The sequence below is a fragment of the Phalacrocorax aristotelis genome, chromosome 8, assembly GCF_949628215.1.
Source record: "Phalacrocorax aristotelis chromosome 8, bGulAri2.1, whole genome shotgun sequence".
Taxonomy (NCBI): domain Eukaryota; kingdom Metazoa; phylum Chordata; class Aves; order Suliformes; family Phalacrocoracidae; genus Phalacrocorax; species Phalacrocorax aristotelis.
In genome coordinates this window covers 10,906,374-10,931,525 of record NC_134283.1, presented here as the reverse complement: position 1 = coordinate 10,931,525, position 25,152 = coordinate 10,906,374, and the positions used below count along the sequence as shown (strand labels likewise).

The 25,152-nt window shown below is 40.1% G+C and overlaps 2 protein-coding genes across 5 annotated transcripts; both read right to left on the bottom strand.

Annotated features, from left to right (window-relative positions):
- Nucleotides 1-630: 630 nt before the first annotated feature.
- On the bottom strand, nt 631-5,766 carry PDP2 (pyruvate dehydrogenase phosphatase catalytic subunit 2). Of its 4 annotated transcripts, none has more exons than XM_075101365.1 (3): nt 5,168-5,381; nt 4,554-4,719; nt 631-2,791 (listed from the first exon to the last, which is right to left on the bottom strand). In XM_075101365.1, exon 3 carries the CDS (start codon nt 2,733-2,735, stop codon nt 1,131-1,133), a length of 1,605 nt encoding a protein of 534 aa, XP_074957466.1. In that variant the 5' UTR covers nt 2,736-2,791; nt 4,554-4,719; nt 5,168-5,381; the 3' UTR covers nt 631-1,130. The 4 variants fall into 4 exon arrangements, with proteins under 4 accessions (XP_074957466.1, XP_074957465.1, XP_074957467.1 ...); XM_075101364.1 differs by having other exon boundaries at nt 4,581-4,719; XM_075101366.1 differs by lacking the exons at nt 4,554-4,719; nt 5,168-5,381 and adding an exon at nt 5,547-5,766.
- Nucleotides 5,767-16,126: 10,360 nt separating this feature from the next.
- CA7 (carbonic anhydrase 7) lies at nt 16,127-24,592 on the bottom strand. Its single transcript, XM_075101362.1, is given in 8 exon segments — nt 16,127-16,460; nt 16,748-16,903; nt 18,326-18,388; nt 18,636-18,731; nt 19,637-19,755; nt 22,301-22,498; nt 24,406-24,442; nt 24,444-24,592. Coding segments are annotated over 8 exon segments (921 nt in total). The 5' UTR covers nt 24,573-24,592; the 3' UTR covers nt 16,127-16,337.
- Nucleotides 24,593-25,152: the final 560 nt, after the last annotated feature.

The following is a 25,152-nucleotide window of genomic DNA, read 5'->3' as shown; positions in this document are numbered from 1 at the left end:
ATTAACAAGGAGGAGTCACTAGAGAACACCGTATGTGAAACCGAAGAAAATACAGCTGATCTGCAAGCTTGGACTGCCACTCTAGGAAGCACAGTATAAAAGAAAATCATTGTAAAACACACAAAAGTGTATGTTCAGAGATTGGGACATACATTCATTAAAGAAAATAAATCTGCACCTGTAAGGAAAACCTGACATCCAAAGACAAGAGTAAGAGTAAAATAAAGATTAAACATATTTTGGTGAAATATCTTCTAAGTTAAGTCTGAAGAGAAAGGTGGTCTATTTTGCTGTATTTACATTTAGATGAATTTTTGAACTGCTGGACCTGTCAAACTTCATTTAAATTACAGTAGGTGGATTTGATGCACAGCACTTTATAGATCAATACTTAATAAAAGGGCATATCCCTTAAGCAAGTTAGACACTTAAATGTTTAAGTCTAGTACTGTTAATTTCTGAACAAGGAATTCTAAGTCCCTCATGTATGTTTGAGCTGTAAGTTGTCATACAAGTCCACATGCAGAGTTAAGAGAATATGCATTCACACTTCAAAATAAATGTGGGTGATTTTGTCTCCTAGCTTAATTAAAAAAAAAGAATTAGGAAAAAAAGTCTGACAATCCCAGGGCTCTTTGAACAGCCTTCTTTAGTGTGGTCTTCACATATACAAGGCAACTCATTAAAGTATCTGACACTGTTACATCAAATAAAGGTTTGGTAGTTTGTTTATTTAATTAATTCAGTTACAGTGCTTCAGTAGAATGCTACTCATTTCCCACAAGAGCAGAGCCTTTCTAACACTCCATGCAGCTACAAGTATTGTCCATCTTGCTATTAAATTGTACCAGCCTCAGTGAAATTTGCCTCATTTGTTCATTTGGAAAGTTTTACCGCTGGTTCCAGTGGAATCAGAGCCAGGTCAGCAATCTTTAGTTCAGTTATATTTCAGTGAAATTTTATCAAAACATTTTTCTTCAGTGTGTACAGACCTGGAAACCCAGGGAACTTTCACCAAACTCACTTCTAGGAAGTTATTTTCAAGACTAGTAAGTAACAGGTTTAGAACTTCCAGACCGGAACGCTGGTATAACAGCTTGACTATCAGAGAAACACAGCAGTACAATTCTCTATTCATCGTTTCTATGGTAATTTTCAATTGTTTCTGAATTAAAATACACCACAGTAATTGTGATATCATCTCTGTACATTCTTGCAAGGTCTTCAGGCAGTGTCAGCATTGCAGCAAGTTTCTCTTGGTCCACCTCCCCATACTCATTACTTCCAATTGCATGCCTTATTAAATGAGTAGCTACGTTCTGGTCAAGGGAGGCAATGCCTCTGTTTTTCCTCTGAAGTAACAAGCTGTGCATATAACCCAGATTAACTGGCTTCTCAAAAGCCAGTTGTGGTTTCTGCACATTCAGCTCTGTAAGCTGTCCAGCAACAAGTTGTACAACCTTCTCATTACTTAGCATCTCCCATAGTCCATCTGAAGCAATAACGAGAAACTTATCCTTGCTTCTTAATTTGTGGTATGTAACTTCAGGCTCTGCAGTTAAATAAGGGGGTGTATAGTAGTTTGGAGGAACATACTGATAAATATTTAAAGCCTCAGCATCACAGCTATTCTCAAGAACACTGTGTTGCAATTCTTTACTCCATTTTAATTGCACATCTCCAAAAGCTCTGGAGGGCATCAGAATCCCCAGTAATCTGTCATTCACAAAGAGGGTTTTCTCCTCAGATCTAGGATGTTCTCTCTTCAGTCTTCTAATTTCAAATTCATCAAAAGCATTGTGGTCTCGGGTTAGAGGGACAGTAGACCACGTTCCATCTTCTTCATGAACCCCTAGAACGGCTCTGCAATCACCAGTATTTGCAACATGTAAGTGAACACCATCAATGTGAGCTACACAGGCTGTTGCACCAGAAAAAGCTACTTGAAGGGCAATATTTCTCATCAATTCATTTTCCTGTGGAGCCTGAACTTCCAGTGATATGTCTGAGTCTAGCCTTTTGAATGCACATATCATGGCTTCTTCTAAGCTAAATCCTGGCTCAGCATCTAGGTCCAGTAAATGTTGCCAGTAAACCCGGAGGTTTTCAAAATATTGTGAAGTTATTTCTTGATACTGTACATCATTTGGATGCTTGTGCCACTGCAAAATAGGCAGAATTGGTTTCATGTGCTCCACAGCAAGCTCAATCTCTTCCAAGGTTTGCCGAGACATGAGAGAAACTGCTATATAATGAAGTAGCCTCTCACTCACTGCCTGAGCACATGCAGAACCTGCATGACCATCGAAGACTCCAAACATCATCCCCTTGGTCTGCAAGCAAGTAGCTGCACTTCTGCGATCTTCAATAGGGGTGTTGGATGCCAATTGGTTACTTTCAAACCTCAACACAGAATTTACATTTTTACCATTCAAATCCAGTATTTTATGGGATAATTCACCTGCTCTGAGTATATCATTGATTTGTGATGGAGACAACTGGAAAGAGAAGTGCTCTTCTTCCGTGGAAGTGTGTCGGAATGCCTTTTTTAAGGAGCAAGTATTGTCTAAGCTGCAGCTCCCAGCAGGGTGGAGATGTGTTTTGGAGAAAACAAGCTTCCATTTTATCCTGTTTCTGTTTGGGATACAGATGGAGTACAAACGTCCTTTTCCTTGTAAAACAATGTTATTTCTTGCTGAGCTTAAGATCCAGGATGATACAGTTCTTGACATCATAAATCACTCCACAAACAGCAGCACCTTCCTTCAGTAACACAGAATGTCCTTACAACCTGGAATGTAAGAACAGGAAAGGTATAAAATTTAGAAGGCTCCCAAGAAGCTTTTTATGCAATACAAAAGCAAGTCTAGAGCTACCAGAAATATTCAGAACTGTTTTCCAACCAAGACCGCTATAGATAGAGGCATCTTAAAGGTGATAAAATTTCCACCACTTAATTTTAACCTTGGTGAATTGAGCTTATGATATAACTACTCCTCTCCCATTTACTCATCAGAAAAGCTAATTTTTATTTTCCAGGCATGTTTTTCCTCATTGTGGCAGGGCTAAGGAGAAATTCCAACATTACAAGAAATGTAATCATAAACTGTTCATTGGAAAGCCTTGTCTAACGTGACACAGAACAAACAGATCCAATGAGTTAGAAAATAGGAACCCAAGCGACAATTAATGCGCACCTTTAAAAAAGCCTGCTAAAGTACAGCTCTACCAATACTCTCTAAATATCAAAACCAAGAGAAGATCAGCACTCAAACCCTACAGAAGAACTGAAAGATGTGGCAAATGAATGATTTATATTAATCACCATGATCCTCACATCTAGAACAAGCTAGTCTACCTTTCCAATTCTGTTTCACTCTGTAAAGTCAACTCTTCTTTCTTTTACCTTCAAGGTCTTCATCAACCTTCACACAGGTATGATTGGTTTTTGTGCAGCTGAAGGCAGATGCTACTGCTGGTTAATTAACACATTTATCACAACATTGTGCACTTTGATGTGGTGAAATTCGCAGAACAGTTACTCTGACAGCTTTTACAGGTTTGCAGTTTGGCTTCTTCATTTGGAGTACAACTGGAACAAGCAGCTGTCAAGAGCTCTGCTGCCAGCAGTGCTAAAACGTAGAGCACCTCAACGGCTGAAGTTCTTCAGTCGCCACGGGGGAGGTCCATCATATAGTCTCCTCCTTTAAATACCCTGAATGAGGTATTCAAGCTGTGGGAAATTGCTAAGTACAACCAGATGCTTACTCCACAACAGAATTTTGCCCCATGAATTTCCAAAACTGACTGTATAATATCACCACAAGTACAATTACTCCCAAAGATCATGCTAGCAACCAGTTACAACAATATAGTTTTCTGCGAGATCTGACCACTTTCAGGTGTCCTGTAGTGCTGCGTGCTCTAGGTCTCATGCCAAAGATGCTACACACTACTGCAATATTGAGGTCTTTTAGCAGGGCATTTCATGAGAAATAATAAGCAGCCAGCCTGGCCAGTTGCATAAAAATTGTTCTAAGAAATCAGCAGGAGCTAAAAACAAACTTGAACTGTTCCAAATAAAAGGCCTACTGATACAACCCAAGGACTTTCCTGAACTCCCGTTTGGAAAACAACCGCAACATGTCACAAAACATTTTGGAAGTGTACCACCCATGCTTAACAACAGAAAAGAGTAGACAAGCCCCCACCACTATAATTCTGGTGACTCTATGAGGACATGCAAAGACATAGCATCATTTTACTGCTAATGTCAGGAAAGCAGATGGAAGAGGCGATGCCAGTTCATTGCTCAAGGCTCGTGTGGAGTCTCCTTGGATGGTGGCACCTCCCAACACAACTGACACCTTTTGTTGTACTGCAGTGAGAACACAATCAAAACAAAGCTAACAGGAAGATAGCTGATATTCCTAACTCAGGACACCCACCCACATCCCTTTAGCCGCTCCAGCACAAGCCACGTTAAAACACAGCAGCGGTGCTAATAAAAGCAACGTGCTGAAAACCATTATGTAAGAGCCAATTGCACCAACCTTCCGCTCCCTGCATGGCACACCTACCGCTTCAGCACCAATCGCCGCACTTCCTCCTCAGGTGAATTACTGCAATCATGGAAACCCAAACTGCCCCCGCAACACAGCCCAGCCGCGGCTGGGAAGTCGGAGTATGCACAGGGCGCTCACGGAAGAGGGATGCCCGCTTTTTCCAATAAAATAACAGATATCCGTTACGTTTAGTTTTACAGCCCCCTCATTCCCCTCACGCACGCTCCCGGCACTGCCCGCACATCCTCCCCACACCCAACCCTTATCCCCACGCATCCCCCACACACCACCCCCTGCCCCACTACCCCCCACGAGCTCCCCACCTCCCCAGCCGTGCCCCGCACCGTCCCCACGCACACGCCCCCACCCCTCACACACGCCCGCGGGCCTTTCCCCGCCCCACGGCCTTCCAGCCCCCGCGGCTCCATTATCCCGCTGCCCGGAGGGCTGCCCTTCAAGCAGGCTCCTCCGGCGAGGCCCGGCTCCGCTCCCTCCGTCCCGCGGCATCGCTCTCTGCCCGGCTCAGCCGGTGCCACGGCGGAAGGGCCGGCGGCCGCCGCCCAGGCGAGCCCCCGCGGCCGGCGCTCCCCCGCGCGGCTCACCGGGAGGCGGCCGAAGCGCTCCTCCGGCGGCGGCAGCAGCAGCAGCAGCAGCAGCAGCAGCAGCAGCAGCAGCAGCAGCAGCAGCAGCAGCAACGGCGGCGCTTCCTTCCTGCCCCGCGGCCGCTCCCCGCACTTCACCGCCCCGACCGCCCCCACCGGCCGCACCACCCGCCACGCGACCCCCGCTGCCTGCAGGTTCCGGGCTCGCTGGCGCGGCGCCGGCCGTGGGCGCTGACTGACAGCCCCGCCGCCCAACCCGCGCCCCAGACGCCGGAGCCGCCCTCGGCGCCCCGCCCCGAGCTAGTGCCGCGCCGTGGGGCGGTGCGCGGGTTCCTGTCAGGACACGGCGGGGGGGGCGGCGCGCGTGGATCCCGCTTACCTCTCTCCCGCCTCTCCGCCATGTTCTCCTGAGCGCCCGCCTTTGCCCGCAGTAGCCGGCAAGCTCGGGCACAGCCGAGGAGGGGCGAGGTGCAGCTCGCTCGGAGCTGTCGCCAGAGGCGGGGGTGAGGAGGGATCCCCGGGCCGGGCCCCGGAGCCTCCTGTCACCTCGGCTGCCCCGCGCTCGGTCAATGGAGCCGTGCCCTTGGCCGCCCCGCAGCGTGGGCGAGGTGCCGAGGGAGGGCCAGACCGCCTCCGCCGCTCGGTTTCCTGCTTGTGTTTAAGCAGGGGTAACAACGTGAGCGGTAAGAGCAAGCAGATAAGATGCGTTAGAAAATAAAGCATCTACAAAAATTTTTTTCCCATTAATAAAGTTCAAAACACTTTTGAGGGAGGGTCCTTAGGATTTTTGGTTTTTTGTTTTTTAAATACAATTCTACACCCTTCAGTACCAAAACCACCAACTGATAAGGCTCAGAATCACAAAGCCCTTTTGAAAATGATAAGCCATATAAATTACACAGAATGAAAAGGCTCATTTTGCTGGCTCCCTCATTTTTCAGTTTCATGTTTTCTCTCAGCTTGGTTAAAATTTCTGCTGAGTGGTTTTATACCATGTAACAAGATAAGGAACAGGCCCAAAGTGCATGGTGGTTAATAAGTAGTTATTGAGCATTATGGACTGGTGACTTAAGTAGTGCTTGCTTTAACATGTAATAGTGATTTTGAAAAATAGAGGCTCTCAAGTCACAAGAGGCTTTGATATTACCAGTGCATTTTTTATTCTCCTGGCTTCTTGTATAGAAGCATTCTTCATTTAAATAATGTGTTGCAGGTATCCTGGATGAGAAAAATGTATGCCCAGATTATCTCAGGTGGAAGGATGTGTGATCATCTTCGTGAGTCTGAGCTTTCATTTGGTTCTTGTTTTTATTAATACAATGAAACATAGTTTCATGTCAAATGGAGGACCAAACCAAGAAAAAAAAAGAGGTCACCCTAAAGAAAGCTTTCAGGATGTTCTTCTAGCATACATGAAAACACTATCTTAGGTTTGACATAATTATTTTGTCTGGCAAATCTACTGAGCTGAGAGAGGTCACCCAGAGCAGCCCCTACCTGCATCTCTCTGCTTTGCTCCACTGCTTGGGTATACCGACAGCAGCTGCTGGGTCTCAAGGCACTCTTCATTCTGACCTGCCAATTTTGTCATCTTTTTTAGTGTTTACAACCGTGATAAAACCTCATACAGTAGCCTAAAAACTGACATGACTACTCTGGGTTTCCTGTGCTCCTGGCATGTTTAAATGCTTCTCTTCAGCTGAAAGCTATTGCTTGTTGCTCACGTGTTCATGCAGTAGTTTCATAAACTCATATACATAAGCTGAAGTGATTTAGGAGATGTGTAAATGAAGGTGGAACAATTACCAGTCCTACAGAAGAAGGTGTTGCTTTCACTCCATATTTTCTAAGCAGAAGAAGCAATACCATCTTGAAGGCTTCCAAGAAACTTAATGGTCAGCATTTCAGCGTCAATATCCAGTACTTGACAGGATTCAATATTAAGCTGCATTAAAATTTAGATTCTGTTTGGAGTGTCTGGTTATGCTGATGAAACAGAGCGATCTATAACTTAAATTTAAAAAAGTAGAAATGCTACTCTGATATGATTTGAGGACAGGGACACTATTGCCTTCAGGAATATCTAATTAAAATGGCAAATTTCTGTGGCAACAGTGGCTTGGTTGCCATAGCACTCTATCTTGCTAATTTGCATTGAAAAAATTATAGCTCAGGTTTCTTGAAATAAAACCAAGATGTTTTTGACTTCCCTGTTTATAGGTGAGCTAAAGTTCAGTATAAAATGTCTTGTGCCAGGAGAAAGTTCTTACCAGTATTTATAAGCAAATCAGTGTAATTCCATGGGCATTGTATTAAGGTGCAGTGATGGGTTAAAATGTAGCAAATGCTAAATTTAGATGTTTTCAAGGTATAATTTTATCTGTTGACTTGTACCGTCAGCAAGTCTGATTTTCTCTGCAAATATGCTTTTGTGCTTATTTCTATGTTGCTTGTTCGGGCCTCAGTCTAGCTCCCATCGAAGTCAATGACCATTTCAGCAGAATTCAATAGGTTTCAGATAAAGTGAAATGTTTGAGCCTAGAAAGTCAGTCTGAGAAAGGCCATTGCATGACGCAGGTTGCAATCAGGCCACTCAAGCACATGGTGTCTTTACTTCTGACCTTGGGGGATTACCAAAATATTAACAAATTGCTTTATTTCTGCTTATATTGCATACCTCCCATTGCATGCAGACTTGAACTAAGCTTGGGTCTACTCTTTTGTGATCTTTTATGCCATGATTTAATTTTAGATTCTGCAATGATCTATTAAGGCAAAAATAACAAATAACTATTGTTATTATTATCTTAGGTATATCAAGTTTCTTAGCAAAGCATTAAGAATGGTCTGAGGAGAATAACTAGCTCAAGGTTAAATTACAATATACTGAAGATGCTAACACTGTCACAGAAACAATTACATTCATTCTACCTCACCAATTCCCAAAATCTGTTTACAAAGACAAAAGGACATTACTCTGTCTGGCCTTTGCGAAGCAGACATATTTCAGCAGTCTGTTCTGAATTTTAAAAGTTTCAAAAATTAATAAAGTACAATAGAAGATGCACAATCTTATATACGTGGAGTAATTCAAGTTAAGTTAATACAGAAGTATCTGAATTATTCAGTGGTAACTGAGAATATTTGCACAGTGAGGATTTTCATACACAGAACTGGAGGTAGATGTCTGCAAAACTGTTAAGAAAAACTGACTTCTTGGGAGGGAGTGCGGGGAGGTGTTCCACAGACCATAACCTTTGCTTGACACTTAGTATTCCATTTTGAAGAGAGCAGCTCTGGGAGCATCTATGTTGCTGAAAGAATTCTAGTTAACTGATGTTCAGGGAATTGTGGTTCCACAGTAACTGGACTCCTAGCAGCCCCTTCTCTCTGAAAAGCCGACATGGTCTAGAAGAACTGAAAATTTAGGAGGCAAAAGAGGCCATACGCATGCATCACTTGGAAATGGCATATGAAAGTGCACTTGGTTTAGCTCTGACAGCTTGGGATAACAAGATCTTTAACTGAAGTTAAGAAACAGCCAGAATCTATCCAGATTGTGGAAGAACAGCCGTTTCTAATTTTTTGTGTCCTTTTATAAAAGGAGGCAAATTCTTTGACTAACTAGAGAGGGAAACTTAAAGCTTTCTATCTGGCTTTCCTTACACCGATACTGCACTATTTGGGGCTTCCTTTGTTCCCATGGAACACTACATTTCCTTCTCCCCTTGTTTGTTTGGGCAACTGGCTGTGGCTAATTTGGTGCAATATATACAGCTTTTGCTTCCAGAAGCGGCAAACAGATGCCCATCAGTTACCACTGCCTTCGCAGCAGGTGCTATGATGGATTACTCTCCACTAATTAATTGTTGTTCCTGAAAGGTGTGGGACTCCTGGTGCTTTGTAAACATTTCTTACTATGAGGACCCATGAAGAACAGAACCATCAAATAAGCCTGGTGTTCCTAAGAAAGCAAGTTAAAAATCAGAATAGTATTTCTAATAAATAACACATGCTTTTCCAAAAAGCTGACTAGTATCAGACAGAATTTGAATCCAAAGAAAACAGTTTACTAGAATGTTGTGTTAATGGTAGGAGTCTGAGGACTGGCTAGGGAGAGACCCTACTGTTGAGTCACAAGGTTCAGACAGTACCCCCTTGCTTTCTAAACTTCTCCAAGAGGAGTCTAGGTGTGGCTAAATCCAGTCTTAGTCTCAGACTTGGACAATGGTTTATTTTCTAAGGGTTGTAGGAGCAACCACTCATCAGAGTATTTGTTGTTAGTAACTAATATGTCAGATGCCCAGGCCGGTCACGTTCAATGAGAATGATCATGGCTAGATTAACGAATAGTGCAATTTATTAAAGCAACAGGTACACAGGTTCTTTGGAGTACCAGTGGTAAGACTGCAGGTCAAAAGACACACATAAATGCCAAAGATATGAGTACATTGCTAGGCTACAAGTATGCAAAACAAATATGAAGAGACTCTAATATCAAGCAAAGCAACTCTAATATGTTAGGGATTTAAAGTGACTCTACAGAGGTTTCCAGTCTTACTCAAAGGCGTCCCAGTGGGAGGGAAGAGAGGCTCAGCCCATCGACTAGTCCCAGAAGTCAGAGTGGTACATGATGGTATCTTTCCCAACACCCTCTTTCTCTTCACACATTTTGTACTATTTTTTATCTTTCCGGTGGAGCTTGAGTGACTCTAGTCATACATACCTTTATTATGAGTGGTATAAAATTTCTTCACTTTACTTTTAAAAGCATAAACTAGAAGAAATTCAAAGCGCATGCCCAGTGAGGGGTGGTTGCATCTTAGAGGCAGGTAATTTTGGGGATGGAGGTGTGTTTTGGTATTATAATGAGCAAAGTTCACCAAAAGGACAGCATTTTGTCAAAAGTATGATGGACTGTTGGCCCAGGGTAGCAAATATGCAGCGTACCAGCTTCATGGTACCTCGAGTTCCCATTTATCACAGAGCCTGGCCGCGATGCCTCCACACCGCTCCACCCTCCGGACAACTCCTCTTAGACTCAGTATGCCAAGTTTTCCTGGCATTGCCGACATGTATGGTTACTAGGGAACTTCCGTGGAATGGATTCCTCACATAGCAGCTGCACTTCACCCTGACAGCTTCTTCAGTGCTGTACCTTTTCTAAAAACATCAGTTTAATTTCTAAGTCACCTCCAGTGATTATTCCACATAGAAGTTTTCCTGAAATGGAGAGAAAGACTTAGTCTAGTGATACACATTCAAAAATAGCCATAGATCCAAACCCTTTGGAAACTTGTGAATGACCATAATGTAAAGGAAGGCAGGTCCTTTGAATGAACTGACTCTTAGAGAATACAGATTGAGTCTGAACTTGCCTTTCCACAGAAAGCACAATGGTCTAGCTAACCAGCTTTTTGAAAGGAAATTAATACAACACCAGTTCACAAAACACTTTGATACCTTCCTGCTCAGAGCCTTTAAAAATGGCAGGCATTTATTGTATGTATTTTGCCCTGTGAATAGTGAAATACATTCATTTGCTCTGTATCATATTTTGAATTTCCACAAAAGGCAGATTAGTACTTTAGATGCAGAGATCTCTCCTTATAAACAAACAAAGAAAAAGGGAATAAGACTGGGAATAATAAAATTCCTCTAGGTCTGTTAAAGCAATTGCATTTTCCTAGTTTGATTACAGCAAATTCCAGTCTTTGGTATTCCTACATAATCTCAACCAAGTACTCAAATGCTAGGAAAGCAAACAAGCTGCAAGAAATGTCAATGAACAGAAGTAAACACAATGAACAGCTGTAGGAAAAATGCCATTCCAACTCTCCAACTTCATTTAACCTCTGCTGTTACAGCAGAGGCTGAGCAGTGTCTATATATGAAGTTGCAGGGGTTAAACTGAAGATCCAGTTCAAGTTAATGTAATTGGACTGGTGCAAAGGCCTATCTAGTTGCTGTAATTGGATCTGAACTCCACGTATATAACTTTTACTGGATGTTTCTTACAAACTGGTTCCAGGTAAACTGAAATACATGTTCAGTCAGGTCCTGTACCACTGTAAAAGTGAGTTTAAATTTACTGGGGACAGCTTACATGCAGGAAAGTCTTCTGGCTTGGTATGAAGTGCTCATGTGTAGAAAAGTAATTATATTCTTTTTCTCCCTCTCCTTCTTCCCCTCCAACAAATGAACAGGCTGAGTTGACTCCTGAATTGCTGGAGTTAATATTCTACTATATTAATGTGAAATGAAATAAAATTATGTTTCATTGTGTTACTATGTTGCTGTTCACAACCTTGAGTGAGGGGCTGAAATTTTGGTAAAATTCAAATGTAATGCAAGTAGCAGTGTAAACTGAACATCAGAGGTGTACACGCTCTCTGCCTTACAGCCATGCAAATTGGGAATAGTTCTGTTAAAGCCAGTCAAGTTCCATCAGTATACTTTAGTTTCCTCAGGGTAAGTGAGAAAAAACTTGAAACCCCCACCTCTTACAGGCAGTGTAGAGCAACATGCTTCAATACTCAGTGTCTCTACTAAATGGTCACTTTTGCATGCAGAAGGAATTTGGAAAGGAAAACAGCTAATCTGAGGTATAAGATAACACCTCATTTTTCCAGGCTTGTCTCTGCTGTTTTCCTGAAATGGTCCCTTTTTTATCTTTCTAACCTTTGAACACCACCACAAACACCATCTGGTGACAAGGCACCTCACAACACTTTTTCCCTGATGCTTATATTTGGGTTAATTTACACTCATCATGAAATTTGTCATTATAAATCACTACTAGACCATATCAACAATATCACTGAAACCACCTAAAGATCTTTCTGGTTGCAGAGGATGGGAAAAAACCCTAAGCTGAACCTTAACTATAGCTAGTAAAGGTAAAAAGTTGAAGTTAACATAGTGTGCCATTAACTAGGCAGAGGGTATCTCCACTCTATCAGTGCAGATAGGAAAAAGGAGTTGTAATTGGTTTATTGAGTTTCTTTTGCAAGATTAATTTTTATCTGATAAAGTTGTTTCAAGGACTGCTAGCACAGGGATTTCAATTACACTCTCCCATACCTTTAAAAATAATTAATGTCAAAGTTAAAGTTAAATTCTCTCATCTGTTGTATTTTGACTGAATTGGCCTTAAAAATTGTTGTAAGTGTTTAAGTTTGTGTTGTTCAATTGTTTTAAGCATTGTGGTAAGAAATGGAAAGACAACCAGTAGATGGCATTTTCAGTCTAGGTTTCACAGCTGTGCAATTTCAGTCACTGTCTGAAATAAAAGGCCTCCTGTTCTCTCAGTCGTGACAACTGTGATCCTATTACAAGTTAGCCTAAGTCTTGCTGGAGTAGTTAGATTCAACTGCTATTTTTCCTTCAACATGGTTGGTAGAAGATAAGGATGGCACATGTTTTAGAATTTGAATTACCTTGATGGAGCTGCTTTGCTGAGTAATGTTTGTGTGTGGAGGAAGACAGTTCAGAAGGAAAACAGAAAAAATTAAGTTTCTGGAAATCCTCAAAAGGTACTGATGTGTAGCACAGGTATTTGGCCCTAGGAGTTGCCTCTGAGGGGGACATTTGTACTAGAGGCGCAAGCTAGAATGCTGTTAGGAGTGCAGAAAAGCAAACTGGTGATAGTGGCTTTATTCCTATGGTCTTAAAAAACACAGCACGCTGTAAATTGATGGTCATGTCTGTATACGCAAACACTGAAATGTAGCTCAGATCAAAAGTGGAATTATTAAGTTTGTACTGTTAACAGTATCTTTTGAGGGTCTCAAAGCATATTATAAATATAGTACATAGTGCTTGGGTTTCATTATCCTCACCTCATGGATAGCAAAATAAAATAATGTTAAGAGAAATAAAGGAGTTCTTGCTATAAGGCTCTCAAGTTAACTGTATTTTGACCAGTATATTAATAAGTCAAGAATCTGTAAAGGAATGCAAATGAACGTGGTCCCTTGCACCCCAGAATATTACTACTAGGAGAATATTGCTAAATGATGAAGAATCATCAGTGAAGCTCTTCATGCCACCTCTTCTGAAAAATTACTTAGATTAATGATTTTAAGTATTTTGGTGGGGAACAAGCAGTTTTATTATGATTCCTTTTGCTATGTTTTCCTGGTGGACTACAGTTCCAATTACAGGGAAAAGGGAGTACAGCAAAGCTTAATCTAACTGAACACCAACTGCATATCATCATACCAACCGCATTATTCGTTGAGTATACAAAAAAATTCATGTAATTTCATATCATATTTGATATTTCTTCTTGCAATTTGCTTTCATAAACTCAAAATAAATGAAGTGCATTAAATTGCAGTATATAGTTTATAGCTTTAAAACCATACAAAAACTAAATATTTTTTATTGGATGACCAGGATTTTAAGAAACTAAGAATATAAAAGGCTTCTTTTTATATTTTGCTTCACCATGGTAAAAATAGATCATGTTCTTTAATCCAATAAGTGAAAAAATTAAATAAGATTAACTTTACTTCTGAAGGAAGGTATAGTTGTTTTTCCAAAAAAACTGCACACCTTGGGAGATTCAGCATTTAAAGCTCTTTATAATAGCTAAGCTTTTACAATAGCCTTGTGAGCTGAACATTATCCTTCTGTGTGCATGAGTAAACCACCCTCAAAGAAGCTTAAATGTTGTGTTCAAGGTCACAGAATGGACACATTTTGTGAAAAAATAAGATTTTTATTTCATTAGACTGGTTGTAGCTGGGGGAAAACTGGACAAAGTTTTGGTATACAAGCCCTCTTTACCTTTTGTGAGAGACTGGGTGAGCAGAAACCTACTTACATGCCTAGAAAGAAACCACTGAAAATATTTGTTGGTAATCTGCTCTGTGAATGTGGGGACTAATACAGCAGTACTTTGGTAGCTTGGTGAAGCTATATATGGTAAGTAATATTGGTTAAAATACTCTCCTGATTAAAATTTTATTTAGGCCCTATAAAATGTATTTGGGCTATCAAATATCTAAGGTTCTTGTGAAGGACTTTTTACATTTTAAAATTAGTCTTTTCATGTAGGTTTTAATTTTAACAGGGACATAGATTCATTATGACAATAATTTAACTCTGTGCAAGAAGTCATTCAAGATGCACAAAATACATCAGACTGAGTGTAAGGATTAAGATGAAGTAGAAACTGTTAATCCCAAAAGATGGGAATAATAGTGATATAGACTAAAAATTATTTTTAAACAGAGGTAGGCTTTCTAAAACTTTTTTAAAAGCCCCGCAATTTGGGAGGGATAAGTCTTATCTGTACTTAGATTATTCTACTATAGCATTATCAAGGTTTCAGTGAAACTGAGGGCGACCAATCAAATCATTCCTTGATTCAAAATAGATGCATCAGTTGAAGATATCAAACAGCATTTCTGTTAATGAAAGTCCAAGAAAAACAGTTCTGTAACTAGCAAGAGGTAGGTCTTCTCAAAATAAAGGATGAAGAGATGCACACTTGGTTTTAAAGTCTTATTTCATTTGTAAGGAAGATATATTAAATAGGTTTTCTGCAACACCAGTTTGCAATACTAGCAAAGTTACATCCTTAATAGATAAAAACATTGCATTTTGTAATGATTTTCTGTTTCCTTTAGCACCTGCCATATTAACATTCACGTCTAAACCAATGCGGAATTAGCCCTCACAACATCCCTGTGAGGTAGGTCAGTGTTACCCTTGTTTTATAAGAGGAAACTGAGGAATGGAAACTTTTAGGTCACTGTACCAGAAAAACTGTAGAAGAGTTAGGGCTAGAATTTGAGTCTTTCATTCCTTGTACTGTGCTTCATTCACATCTAGTGTCTTCCTCCCTTCCTGAAAAAGGCGAACAGCCCATAGTAGCTGTTCTCCTCCTCCTTTTTTCCCCTGCTTTCCTTTACATTGTACATCTTTGATGACTTCTCCATCAAAGCTAGTAAAAATTCATAAACATCAGCAACTTCTATTTGAACTATATAGACAAAGTAGAACGTTTGAAGCCCAGAATTAAAGTAACTGAAAATAGGCTGTGGGTAGTTACAGATATCACTGTATTTAGTACTGGAGACACGAGTCTGAATCATCACTAAGATGCAGAAGCTGTAATACTAACACAGGGATTTTCTAAAGCAACTTTCTTCTGAAGAGGTAAAAGGACGCAGGACTGATGAAACTCCATATCTGCAGGGAGCATCCCTGACAGACTGCCAGAGTGGGGGGATGGTTTGTGCAGCAATGCACATTCAGTGCAGTCAAGGTCTACCCATGTTAGGTCCCTGAAGCGAACAAAATACCTACTTTCTTTAGGGCAGACAATGAAGGAGGTTGTAGTGTAGAGCAAATCACTTAACTGAGGTAGAACTTGAGCAATTGAGAACCACAAAACACATGCCTGAATTGCTATAGATGTTCCTTTCAACAAAATTAACAAAGGCATTATAGTTACGTATGCTGCGTGGGCTAAAAGAACAGCGTCTGAAAGGACTGTGTAATAAAATGGCCTCCTTTTAAACACAGCATTGACATTGTTATTTTAAATTAGTTATAAGATAGCATCTTAGAACAAACAGTAACTTTAAAATATATATGGAGTTTTCATACCAGTGCCTACTTCAGGTGAGTAAAGAACTTTCTAGTGCTACTCATGCGCACTGTATGTGTCAGACAGCAAGAATACAGTGAAAGCTATCTTTAAATCAGACAGCAAAGGGCTCAGCAAATACTAACAGGAGATTGGTAAGGAAAAATTAAGACCAATTTGTCAAAAACTCTTGACTATTTCATCATGTCTTAAATGAGACAATTAGAAGTTGCAGCCATCAGTACTAGTAGATCACTACATAATTTCCCATTTTATATTAAGTTAGATTTTAATTTCATCTCAATTTTTAGAGTTTGGGGTCTTGGAGAACACTCTAGTTTACTCAACTATCCCTTATATTAAAAAGGGCTAGTTAAAAATCCTATTTCTTAAAAGAATGAGCAATTCAAATAAAATATAAAATCAGAAGATTGTCCCACTCCAAGTACAATGCTCATGGAAATAGCGCTCTCGTGCATTCCATGAGTGATCTGAAGACCAGAGTTTCTCTTCGTAGTATCTCAGATGTGGAAGCTCTTGGATATCTCAGGCCATTATCAGTTTTTGTCAGGCCTTGAAGGAAGCTCGAACTACTCTTCCCTTAAGAGGCTGAGGGGGGCGAAAATTATTCACCATTTGGATCCTCTGGTCTTCCTCACTGGTGAAAAGGAGCATGCGGAATTTCTCCAGCTGTAAATTCAGGTGAAATAATTTACTGCTTAGGAGGGCAATCAAATTATTTTTTTTTGTAAAGACCAAAGGAAAGTATTCAGGACATTTTACTCTGTTAATGGAATAGGTTCAAGCAAAGATCCTAGAGAGTATCAACAGAAAAAACAGAAGCCCTGATTACTGAACAGGCTGATTATTCATAGGCTAACGGTCTTTTAACTTAGCCCCATTGCAAGTCAAGACAGTCACTGCCTGTTTATCCAGTATTGAATCCTACAAGAACTAGGAGAGTATCAAAAGTTTACCTGTTTCTCAGAAATTCTGATGGGTTCTTTCAGCACTATCCATGTTACACTCTCATTAAGGGGTGGTGTTGTCAAAGAACCAAGGTACGTCCAATAATCTAGACTCAAAGGCAGGAGACATTTCGGGTTGAAGCTTCTAAATGGAACTTTTGCTCCCTGGAAATAAAATTGATACTTGAAATTTATCTTTTTACTTTTAAGTGCAGGTTAAAGAACTCTTTTTGAAAGAGAGAGAAATGCTAATGTAATATTAAAAAGAAAGGGAAACAGAAAGTCTTTAAAGGTTTGGCTGCCTTATAACAACTGTTACCTAAGAGTAGCATGGCAAGTCCAATGCATGCTGCTGGCTTACTGGACTTTGAGTTCTTGCCCCATTGTCTCTACTGAAGTTCAGCTCATGTCACAAAAGGTCTAAAAATAATGCAGGAAGTGTATTCTGTATATAGTGTTCACTAGGAGCTATGGATAATATCATGGAAGAATTCCTTGTCTCATTGCTTGCTGTTTTCTATGCTTCTCATCTATTTCAGTAGAAAAATTTGAAACTATGGAAAACTGGGCCCCAAACACTCATTGTCTGTTAGGATGAATATTAGCTTTAAAAATCAAATGTTCAAGTCTAAAGTTAAAGGAAGGTGGATCAACAAAAAGACCAGTAGAAATGGAAGGAGGTGCTGCCTGTAGTAGTGATTTCCTTAACTACCACAGTCTAGGGCAAGATTTTTTCAGCCTGTAGGATTATCTGAAAGGTACTTAGTCACTCAGAAAGCACTGTCCAATTGTCTGTAAAATTGCTCATAAGGAACAGAATAAGCAGCTGCTCCCCAGTGGCAAACCTGTAGACCTTCCATCACTACAACTCAGGGATAACTATTTCTTTCCTGCAAGTGAAAGAAATCACTTAAATATCAAAGTATCATTTAGTATCACTGCTGTGTAACTGCCTTAATTTCCTGTCTTTCACAAGGACATATAGAGGAGCAAGAAATATGCCCACTCAAGTATTAGATATAGTTATTTTGCATATTAGAACTTATGCATGTTACAGAATGCATTAGCCTCATGTAAATCCAGAAAGGATAACATTTTTAGTGGTCTGACACCTGCTGCACGTTCTCAAATGCAGATTGATTAATCTTCAGCTCTGAGACACATCTGGTTAAAAATCACCCTCAGGTATCACTGTAACATTAGACAAGTGCTGTACCTCACTGAGGTTGTCCCCTGACAGAGCTTTGCAGCTGATGATGGACAGCCAGCTTTGACTTGTTCAAGGCTAGGCTCAACGGAAAAAAATATTTTGCTGAGTGTAAGAGCTGAGCTTGAAGGGTCATGGAGCTTTTGATTTTAGATACTGTGGGAAAGGTAGAACCTCTGAATGAGGAGCAGGGTCAGCATAGCCTTGGGAGGCAATAAGCTGAACCTTGGAAGGGAAGAGGAGAATACAACTACAGTGGTGTTCTAACAATGAGAGGATTTGTGGTGGGTGATTTTCTATTTTTTTCTCAAATACGTACATGAACTCTATTTTTAATGGATATCCTAGAAACAATTACATTTATAGAGCTTAAAACTTACTTTAAATTTTACCATGTACAAAGCATCAGTGAGTCTGTTCATATTGGTATGTTCTCTTCCAATCTAAAATAATGGAATAAGACAGGTTAAATAAGAATTACTATAATTATGCTTTGAGAATTGGTATTGTTTGCTTATCTGAATTTCATAATTTCTACTAAAGTAAGTTTAACAGCAATTTGCAATCAGTTACTGCTTCCAATAAGTCATCTGATTTCCTTAAGCACTACTTAAATACATGGCTTGGTTCTCAAACACTTGACAGCATAATGCTTTCATCATGTAAACATGCTATTTTTGTGATTCTTACCTCCAAGAAAACACCAACTACTGCCAAGCCATCTGGAGCTGCTGCTGCTTCTCCAAATGTTGCATATTTTCTGGCATTCCAGTGAACTAAGTGGAGCTTTAAAAAAAAAAAATCACAAATTGAACAAAATAGCAATAGAACCTGTGAACATGGGTTGTCTCATGTTAACAGGCACTAATGGTCATTCATAACAGAGCATAGGTTTTGTCCAAAGGCATCTTTAGAACAATGAGCAAGTTCAATCTTCTGGACCAGTCCATAAGCATGGACAGACACTAAACAAAATGTCTCTATATCAACCTTAATTTGAAACAAATCCAGCATCAACCTGTAACCCAACTTCCCTGATATGGGCCTTCATCCAATGAAGCACTAAGCTCCAGTACTCGCTGGTAGACTCCAGGATGATGCATTACTGTAGGATCTGGGATAGTTTGTGCTGGGAGAGGCTGTGCCTTGTCCTAGCTTTGTAGAACTTTCTCAAGAGCCCTCAGATGAAGCCATTTCTAAGCTATGGATAGTACCAGCACGGTCATTTCACAGCTTGGTATCATAAGCCAAAGTCTATGCTAATTGTGCCAGCTAGTGGAGCAATACATGGCTTCTCAGCATCAAGTTTGTCAGTGTATCCTTCCTATCTGAATAAGTAAAAGGATGCAATCAGTTGTGTGCAGCAGGCTAAACTATGCAGCAAAGGACTGCTAGAGGTGCTGTGTGAGCAAAGCAGCTAAGCTGTGGGGCTAGCCGTGTCCTGTTGAGTAGGATAAGATGACTGAGAATCTTGGAGAAAGGGCTGCACTAGGCAGGTAAGTTTGCATTCTAAAAACCAGGGTAATCAACAGATAACTTCAGTGTAAGGAATAAAATTTATTAAAGTCTGTGCTGACCTAACCATGGTGAGTAAGTAATCAGAATCCTAAGGGACATGCAGTCCCCATTGCAAAGTCATTTGTCAATAGCATTTGTATGAATTAATCTCATCTGTAAAAATTCATCATTACCTCACATGGAAAATGTTTGCCATCAATTGTGTGTTCTGATCCCTGGCTGTGCTTTGTCCCCCAGTGAAAGTGAAACTGCTTTAGCCGAAATGGATTCTCAAATGGACCGCCACTGATTGCTAGGCAGAGAAAAAAAAAAAAAAAGTTCAAGCATTCTGGCTTTTTAGCTTCCTGTTAGTAAAAACTAACCACTGTTGGCACAATAGTGGAAGAAAGCCAGCAGCATCTCCCAGTTGCCAACATCAAAGGTATGCATCATCCACAGATTTAGAAGGGTTCACTTTCTTAATGGAAAGCACCTGAGTTCATATTACATTTGAAATTAAAAAACCATTGAGTGGCTACTTGTACAGAATTGTGTAGCTTTTTTGAGAGAGTATATTTGACATATGAAGATGTGGCAGTTCTGTTATGGTTATGCCTTTCTTAAGCACAATACATCCAAGCTGAATATTAAAAATAAATCACTATTTGAAACTCATGTACCTAAAATATTTGCAAGTGCTACTTGAGATTTTGTGCAAAAGAAAGTAGATACCTTGAGCATCAGGTAGACAATTCAGCTAAGTATTTCCCCTTTAGAGTGTCTTTCCTTTCTGTGGAGGTTATCTATATTCTGTTGCTTTAAATACCTGATCCCATAAAAGGTGTAATATAAGAGCTTATACTTTACATGACACCATTCAGAATCTCAAGTCACCTTGTAAATGTGAGGAAATGCTACAGAGAAGCTTCATACATCATTTAGAAATAACACTTAAGAACAGCTGAATGTTTAAGATGCCACCTATAGAAGATACTCTATCAACAGCATCAGTAATCCTCCTGTAATTTTATATGGGACTAAATCAAATAAATTTCACCCAATAGACATGAAAACCTAATCAAAGACTTATATTAAGACAATTAAAATCACATTTAGTATCTGTAAAGCACTTATTATCAGTATAGCCCATAACATTTTATTAAAAATACTAAAACTGGGGCTTGGGCAGTGCTACCACATGGGCATAGTTCCAGCTGGCCTTTATTCAGGCAACAGAGCTTTCAAAAAGCAAATGTTTTAGTATTAGTTAATAGGTACCTCCTAGTATGTTTTTCTGAACTTAGCAATGGAATGCATCACCCGTCTCAAATATGAGTTTAAGAAATGTAGCTATGATGGGTTACTGTCAAAATTATGTTGTGCCATTTATGCAGAGCTGTGAGTCACAAGATCTATTTCAACACTTTAAACCACGTTTTCCACTCCTAGCAGTCATCTTCCTTGAAAATGTTATTAAAACAAGGCATGTGCTTCGTGTAGAAAGGGCAGAGGTCTTCATTACTGCATGTGCTCCGATTCTGTATCTCTAAATGCAGAGTAATAGATGTTGTTCTTAAACTTATAAAGCTGGATAAAGGTCACTTACTTAGATATAGTTCAGCTTAGAGTTGCACAGAAGTAGTTAGCAAGCTAATGTAATACTTCCAGATATATTTTACAAATTCTCTTTGTAGGGTGACTCGTTTAATGGATCTATGTAGTAAGATTTTGAAAAATGCACATCCAGTCTTCTCTTCAAATTCAGTAAAGATGCTTGAAAATGTGACCGTTCAGTTGGGCAGTTTTAGATTCATTCCAGAAGAGAAATTTTAAAACAAAATGGCCGGAGGTTTACCCCCAGCCCTTATTTCAAAGGGTTACCAGCACAGACAAGTCACTTAACAGAAGAAGTATCTTGTTTTGAGTATCTAGGGTATCCTATTTAGCTAGAATCAATACGCACACCCAAATGGAAGAGGAAATCAGCTGATAGATTCAAAAATTGTTCAGTGGTTTTTTTTTTTTTAATGTACTCTTATTTATCAGCTACTTCATCTCCATTTGAATGCTTTTCCCCTACCCCCTGAGATATAAAAGCAGGGTCTACCGTTGAAGTAGAATTAACAGGAGTAATCAATCACTTAAAGCATTTCTATTTTCTGCCAAGAGCTGAGAGACACAAATAACATACAATTGCATATAGTCCAACATCCACGAGCTGCTACTAACTCAGAATTAGCTGAAGATTTTATAATGTCTGAAGAAACGGAACTGCTAGGAAGCAGGGGGATAGAAGAAAACAATGCAAGCTAAGAGTGACCGGTCTAGATACAACTTGGTGTCGTGGACTACGACTGTGACAAATATGTTGTATGACCTCATCTCTGCTAATCATCTCTTCCCTACCCCTGTGGATGGAAACTGGGCAGTGTACCAGACAAAGCTGGCATGTGTGTTATCATTTTTTATTTGGATGACCATGGAAACAGGGCAGTGAGGAGTGTACATACCTGCTCTGGATGTGGTCTAGGAATGCTGGAGAGATGCATGGATTCCCTAACTCATGAACTGATGATCCCCATTTAAAAGGGAAGTATTGCAAACTCCTGTTTTTCCTGATGCAAGAGCTTTCCCAATGCAGAAACACTATTCTGCTCTGCAAAATTGCATTGCTAAATGGACTCAAGACAATAAATGTAAGGCTCAAGAAGACAAAAATATAAAGGTCTCTGGTCGTATGCCTTGTTCTAAACTGAATTATACATCATATAAATATACTATACAGGCTGTACTGAATTGTTTCCCTCATGAAGTCACAAAATGGTATTCTGAGTTAGTTGGCTGTGTGTTAGTCTCACCTGTCTTGTCATCAGTATCTTCAAACTCAACCATAACCGAATGGCCATTATTAGAGATGTTGAGAGATGTACAGGATTCATAGGAGATAATAAGAGGCTTCAGGTTAGGGTCATAAACTGCTTTTGCAGAAACAATATCAATAGGTGACTGGCGGTTCCCTTGGGCAATAGGATAAGATTTGTGCCACTCTGAAGGTCCTTCAAAAGGAAAGAAAGGAAAGCACCATTATTTTCTTCCTACTATACACAAAATAATCATTACAGGTTTTTGTGAGGCTTGAAGCAAAGCTTGCTGAGCAGGAGTGACTTGAAAGTTTTGTATCTGAAAAGTTCACTTAAATTCTAGGATGGCATATTTTTATTAGTACAAACAGGCTGCAACAAGATGGACAAGATGGGGGATTCAAATATCCTGTACAAAACACACTGAAGAAATCACAGCACATCAGCAGACTGCTATATCTTCAGTTACTTGTGCCATTACTTTTCTGCAGAGTTTGTAATCACATTGCTAAGGTATCTGAGGATCTTCCAAGGTGGGTGCAGGTGTACACATACTTGCACATACACATACACTCTCCCAAAGAAACAGCATTTCATTCTTCCTGGGAAAGAGAGTGTAAAAGCTCCGGTGATTCAAATTAGATGCAGATGACTCAATCTCTTAGCTACTGACTATGCAGTTATTTTTAAAACTGTTTTATGACTGCAGTAAATCTGAGGCAGTTTCATTCTTCACTCGTGCCCATTATGGTATCTCTCTACCCTGAGTAAAGGGTATAGCGTTATGATTAACATTTTTGTACTTCCTGACCCCAACAGAGTGGGGAGAACAACCAATTTTATAACACAGCTCTCTGCTGCCAGAGCTAGAATGTTCTTATGCTGTTTGAGATAACAAAACCTTATCTGTATCAAAGAATTATTTATTCTTACCACTTCTATTTCTACTTTGGTATGGCAGTGCAAGGAGCAATTACATTCTTCTACTGCTTGTGTTCAGAACATATTAACAGTAACAACTTTAAGACTCCCAAGAAGCACATTTTTAATTTAGCATTCTCACATACTTTCACAAGTAGAAACTTTTTAAAATCAAACACAGGTATTTATCCTCCTTGAGTTTATGTAACAAAAACAGTGATCTATTATACTCTTATTTGTCTTTAGCATTTTCTGAAAAGCTAAGCTTATAAAATAATATCTTTTCTCAGCCTGCCTATAAAGCAGATTTAGTATTTAAATGCTGTTACACAAGCTTAGGCAATATAATTTGTCTCTTACGAGCTTTGTAAGAATACACACAGCTTTGTTACTACTACCTATATGCCCAAACACCTAACACTATCTACTAGCACTAATCAGCTTCACTTGGCATTCAAAGTCACTTTTGGACTTACAGAAATTAAAATAATTGCTGTTAAGACAGAGAGACTGGCTCCTAGAGGTTATGCAAAAGACTCGTTGGACATCCAGCAGCTAAATTAATTGCTGTCAAAAGAGAGGGAGACTCCTGAAGGTTATGCAAACAATTGTCTTATTGGGCAACATCAATCACTCATCCATCCTTCTCTACAAAGGATACAGGTGCTATAAAACATTGTTGTAGGAATCTTTCAGTAGCTTCGCATCTCTTCTCACTCTGACACACATCCTTGGAGGTGGGAAGCAAAGGAAGACGACTAAATTAAAAACTGTCAAATCAGAAAGCATAAGTTGTTCTAGAAGAGATCTGATACTGATCTGTACAATATATTGATGTTCTAGAAATACATAACATACACCTTATTTTATTCACTTCTATGGAAGCCTAGATATCACATTTCAACAGCTGCACAGGGTCAGAAGATCTGTTACTGCTCTACTAAATCTTCTTTACTTAAAGGAATTGCTTTTGGAGAGACAGACACAGTTAATCCTTTTCATAACAGCTTTTTGGAAAAGGACCTATATCTGCAGCCTGAAAAAAAAAAATCCCCACTCAGTACTGCTTCCCTCAGTTTTGGAACATTGATTGCAACAACAAAAGGCAGCAGGCATAAGTTTGTGCATCTTTTGGTGCCACTTTCTGGGTACTATTTATTATCAATAAAGTAAGTAATTACCTGCTGAATATACTTGGTGCTTGCAGACATCAAAAGCAGGCAGCTCTGCAGGGCTCAGGCAGCAGTTCTAGAAAGAAAACGAGTGGGGGAAGATAGAGAGATGCAGCATGGAAATGCTATAACCTACCGTCATCCTGCCCATATCCCCAACTGTGGTGGCCAGTCATTACAGGGGTGCTGCACCCTGCTTTGCTCTCAGCTCTTTGATCAGGGCACTGCTGCTTACCTGCCTTTATAACGGCTCACCGTGGGATAGGGTCAGCCCCTTAAAGATACAGAGCAACCAAAGCAATTCCTGCAGGACAGGGAAAGCACCCGCGTCCCTCCTGCTCCCGGCTTTGCTGCTCCTGCTGCTGCCCACTCTATTTGCTAACTCAGCACAGGGGAAGGAAAATGTAAAACTGAGGTGACTCAAGTCCCAGGACTTAGGGAGGAACCAAGACTGTCCAGGTGGCATGGGGATCACGTTGAGGAAAAAGTAGTAGTATTTTCCCATTCTACACCAGAAGGAAGCAAGAGCTGTAGCCTGCTCTGAGCATCAGGGCACAGTAAATGTGTGCAGACTGTAACGGTAAGTGCCCTTCTCAGTTTTATGTTCTGCAGGGGGAAACATCACCTAGTTACTGGCTCTCTTTTCCTAAATGCTCTCTCCAGCTGCAAAAAATGAATGATCTTTCCACCTGATTTGTAACTAAAACTTCAGAATCAGTGCTCACATGAGATGGAGAACATTCTCATCTCAGAAAA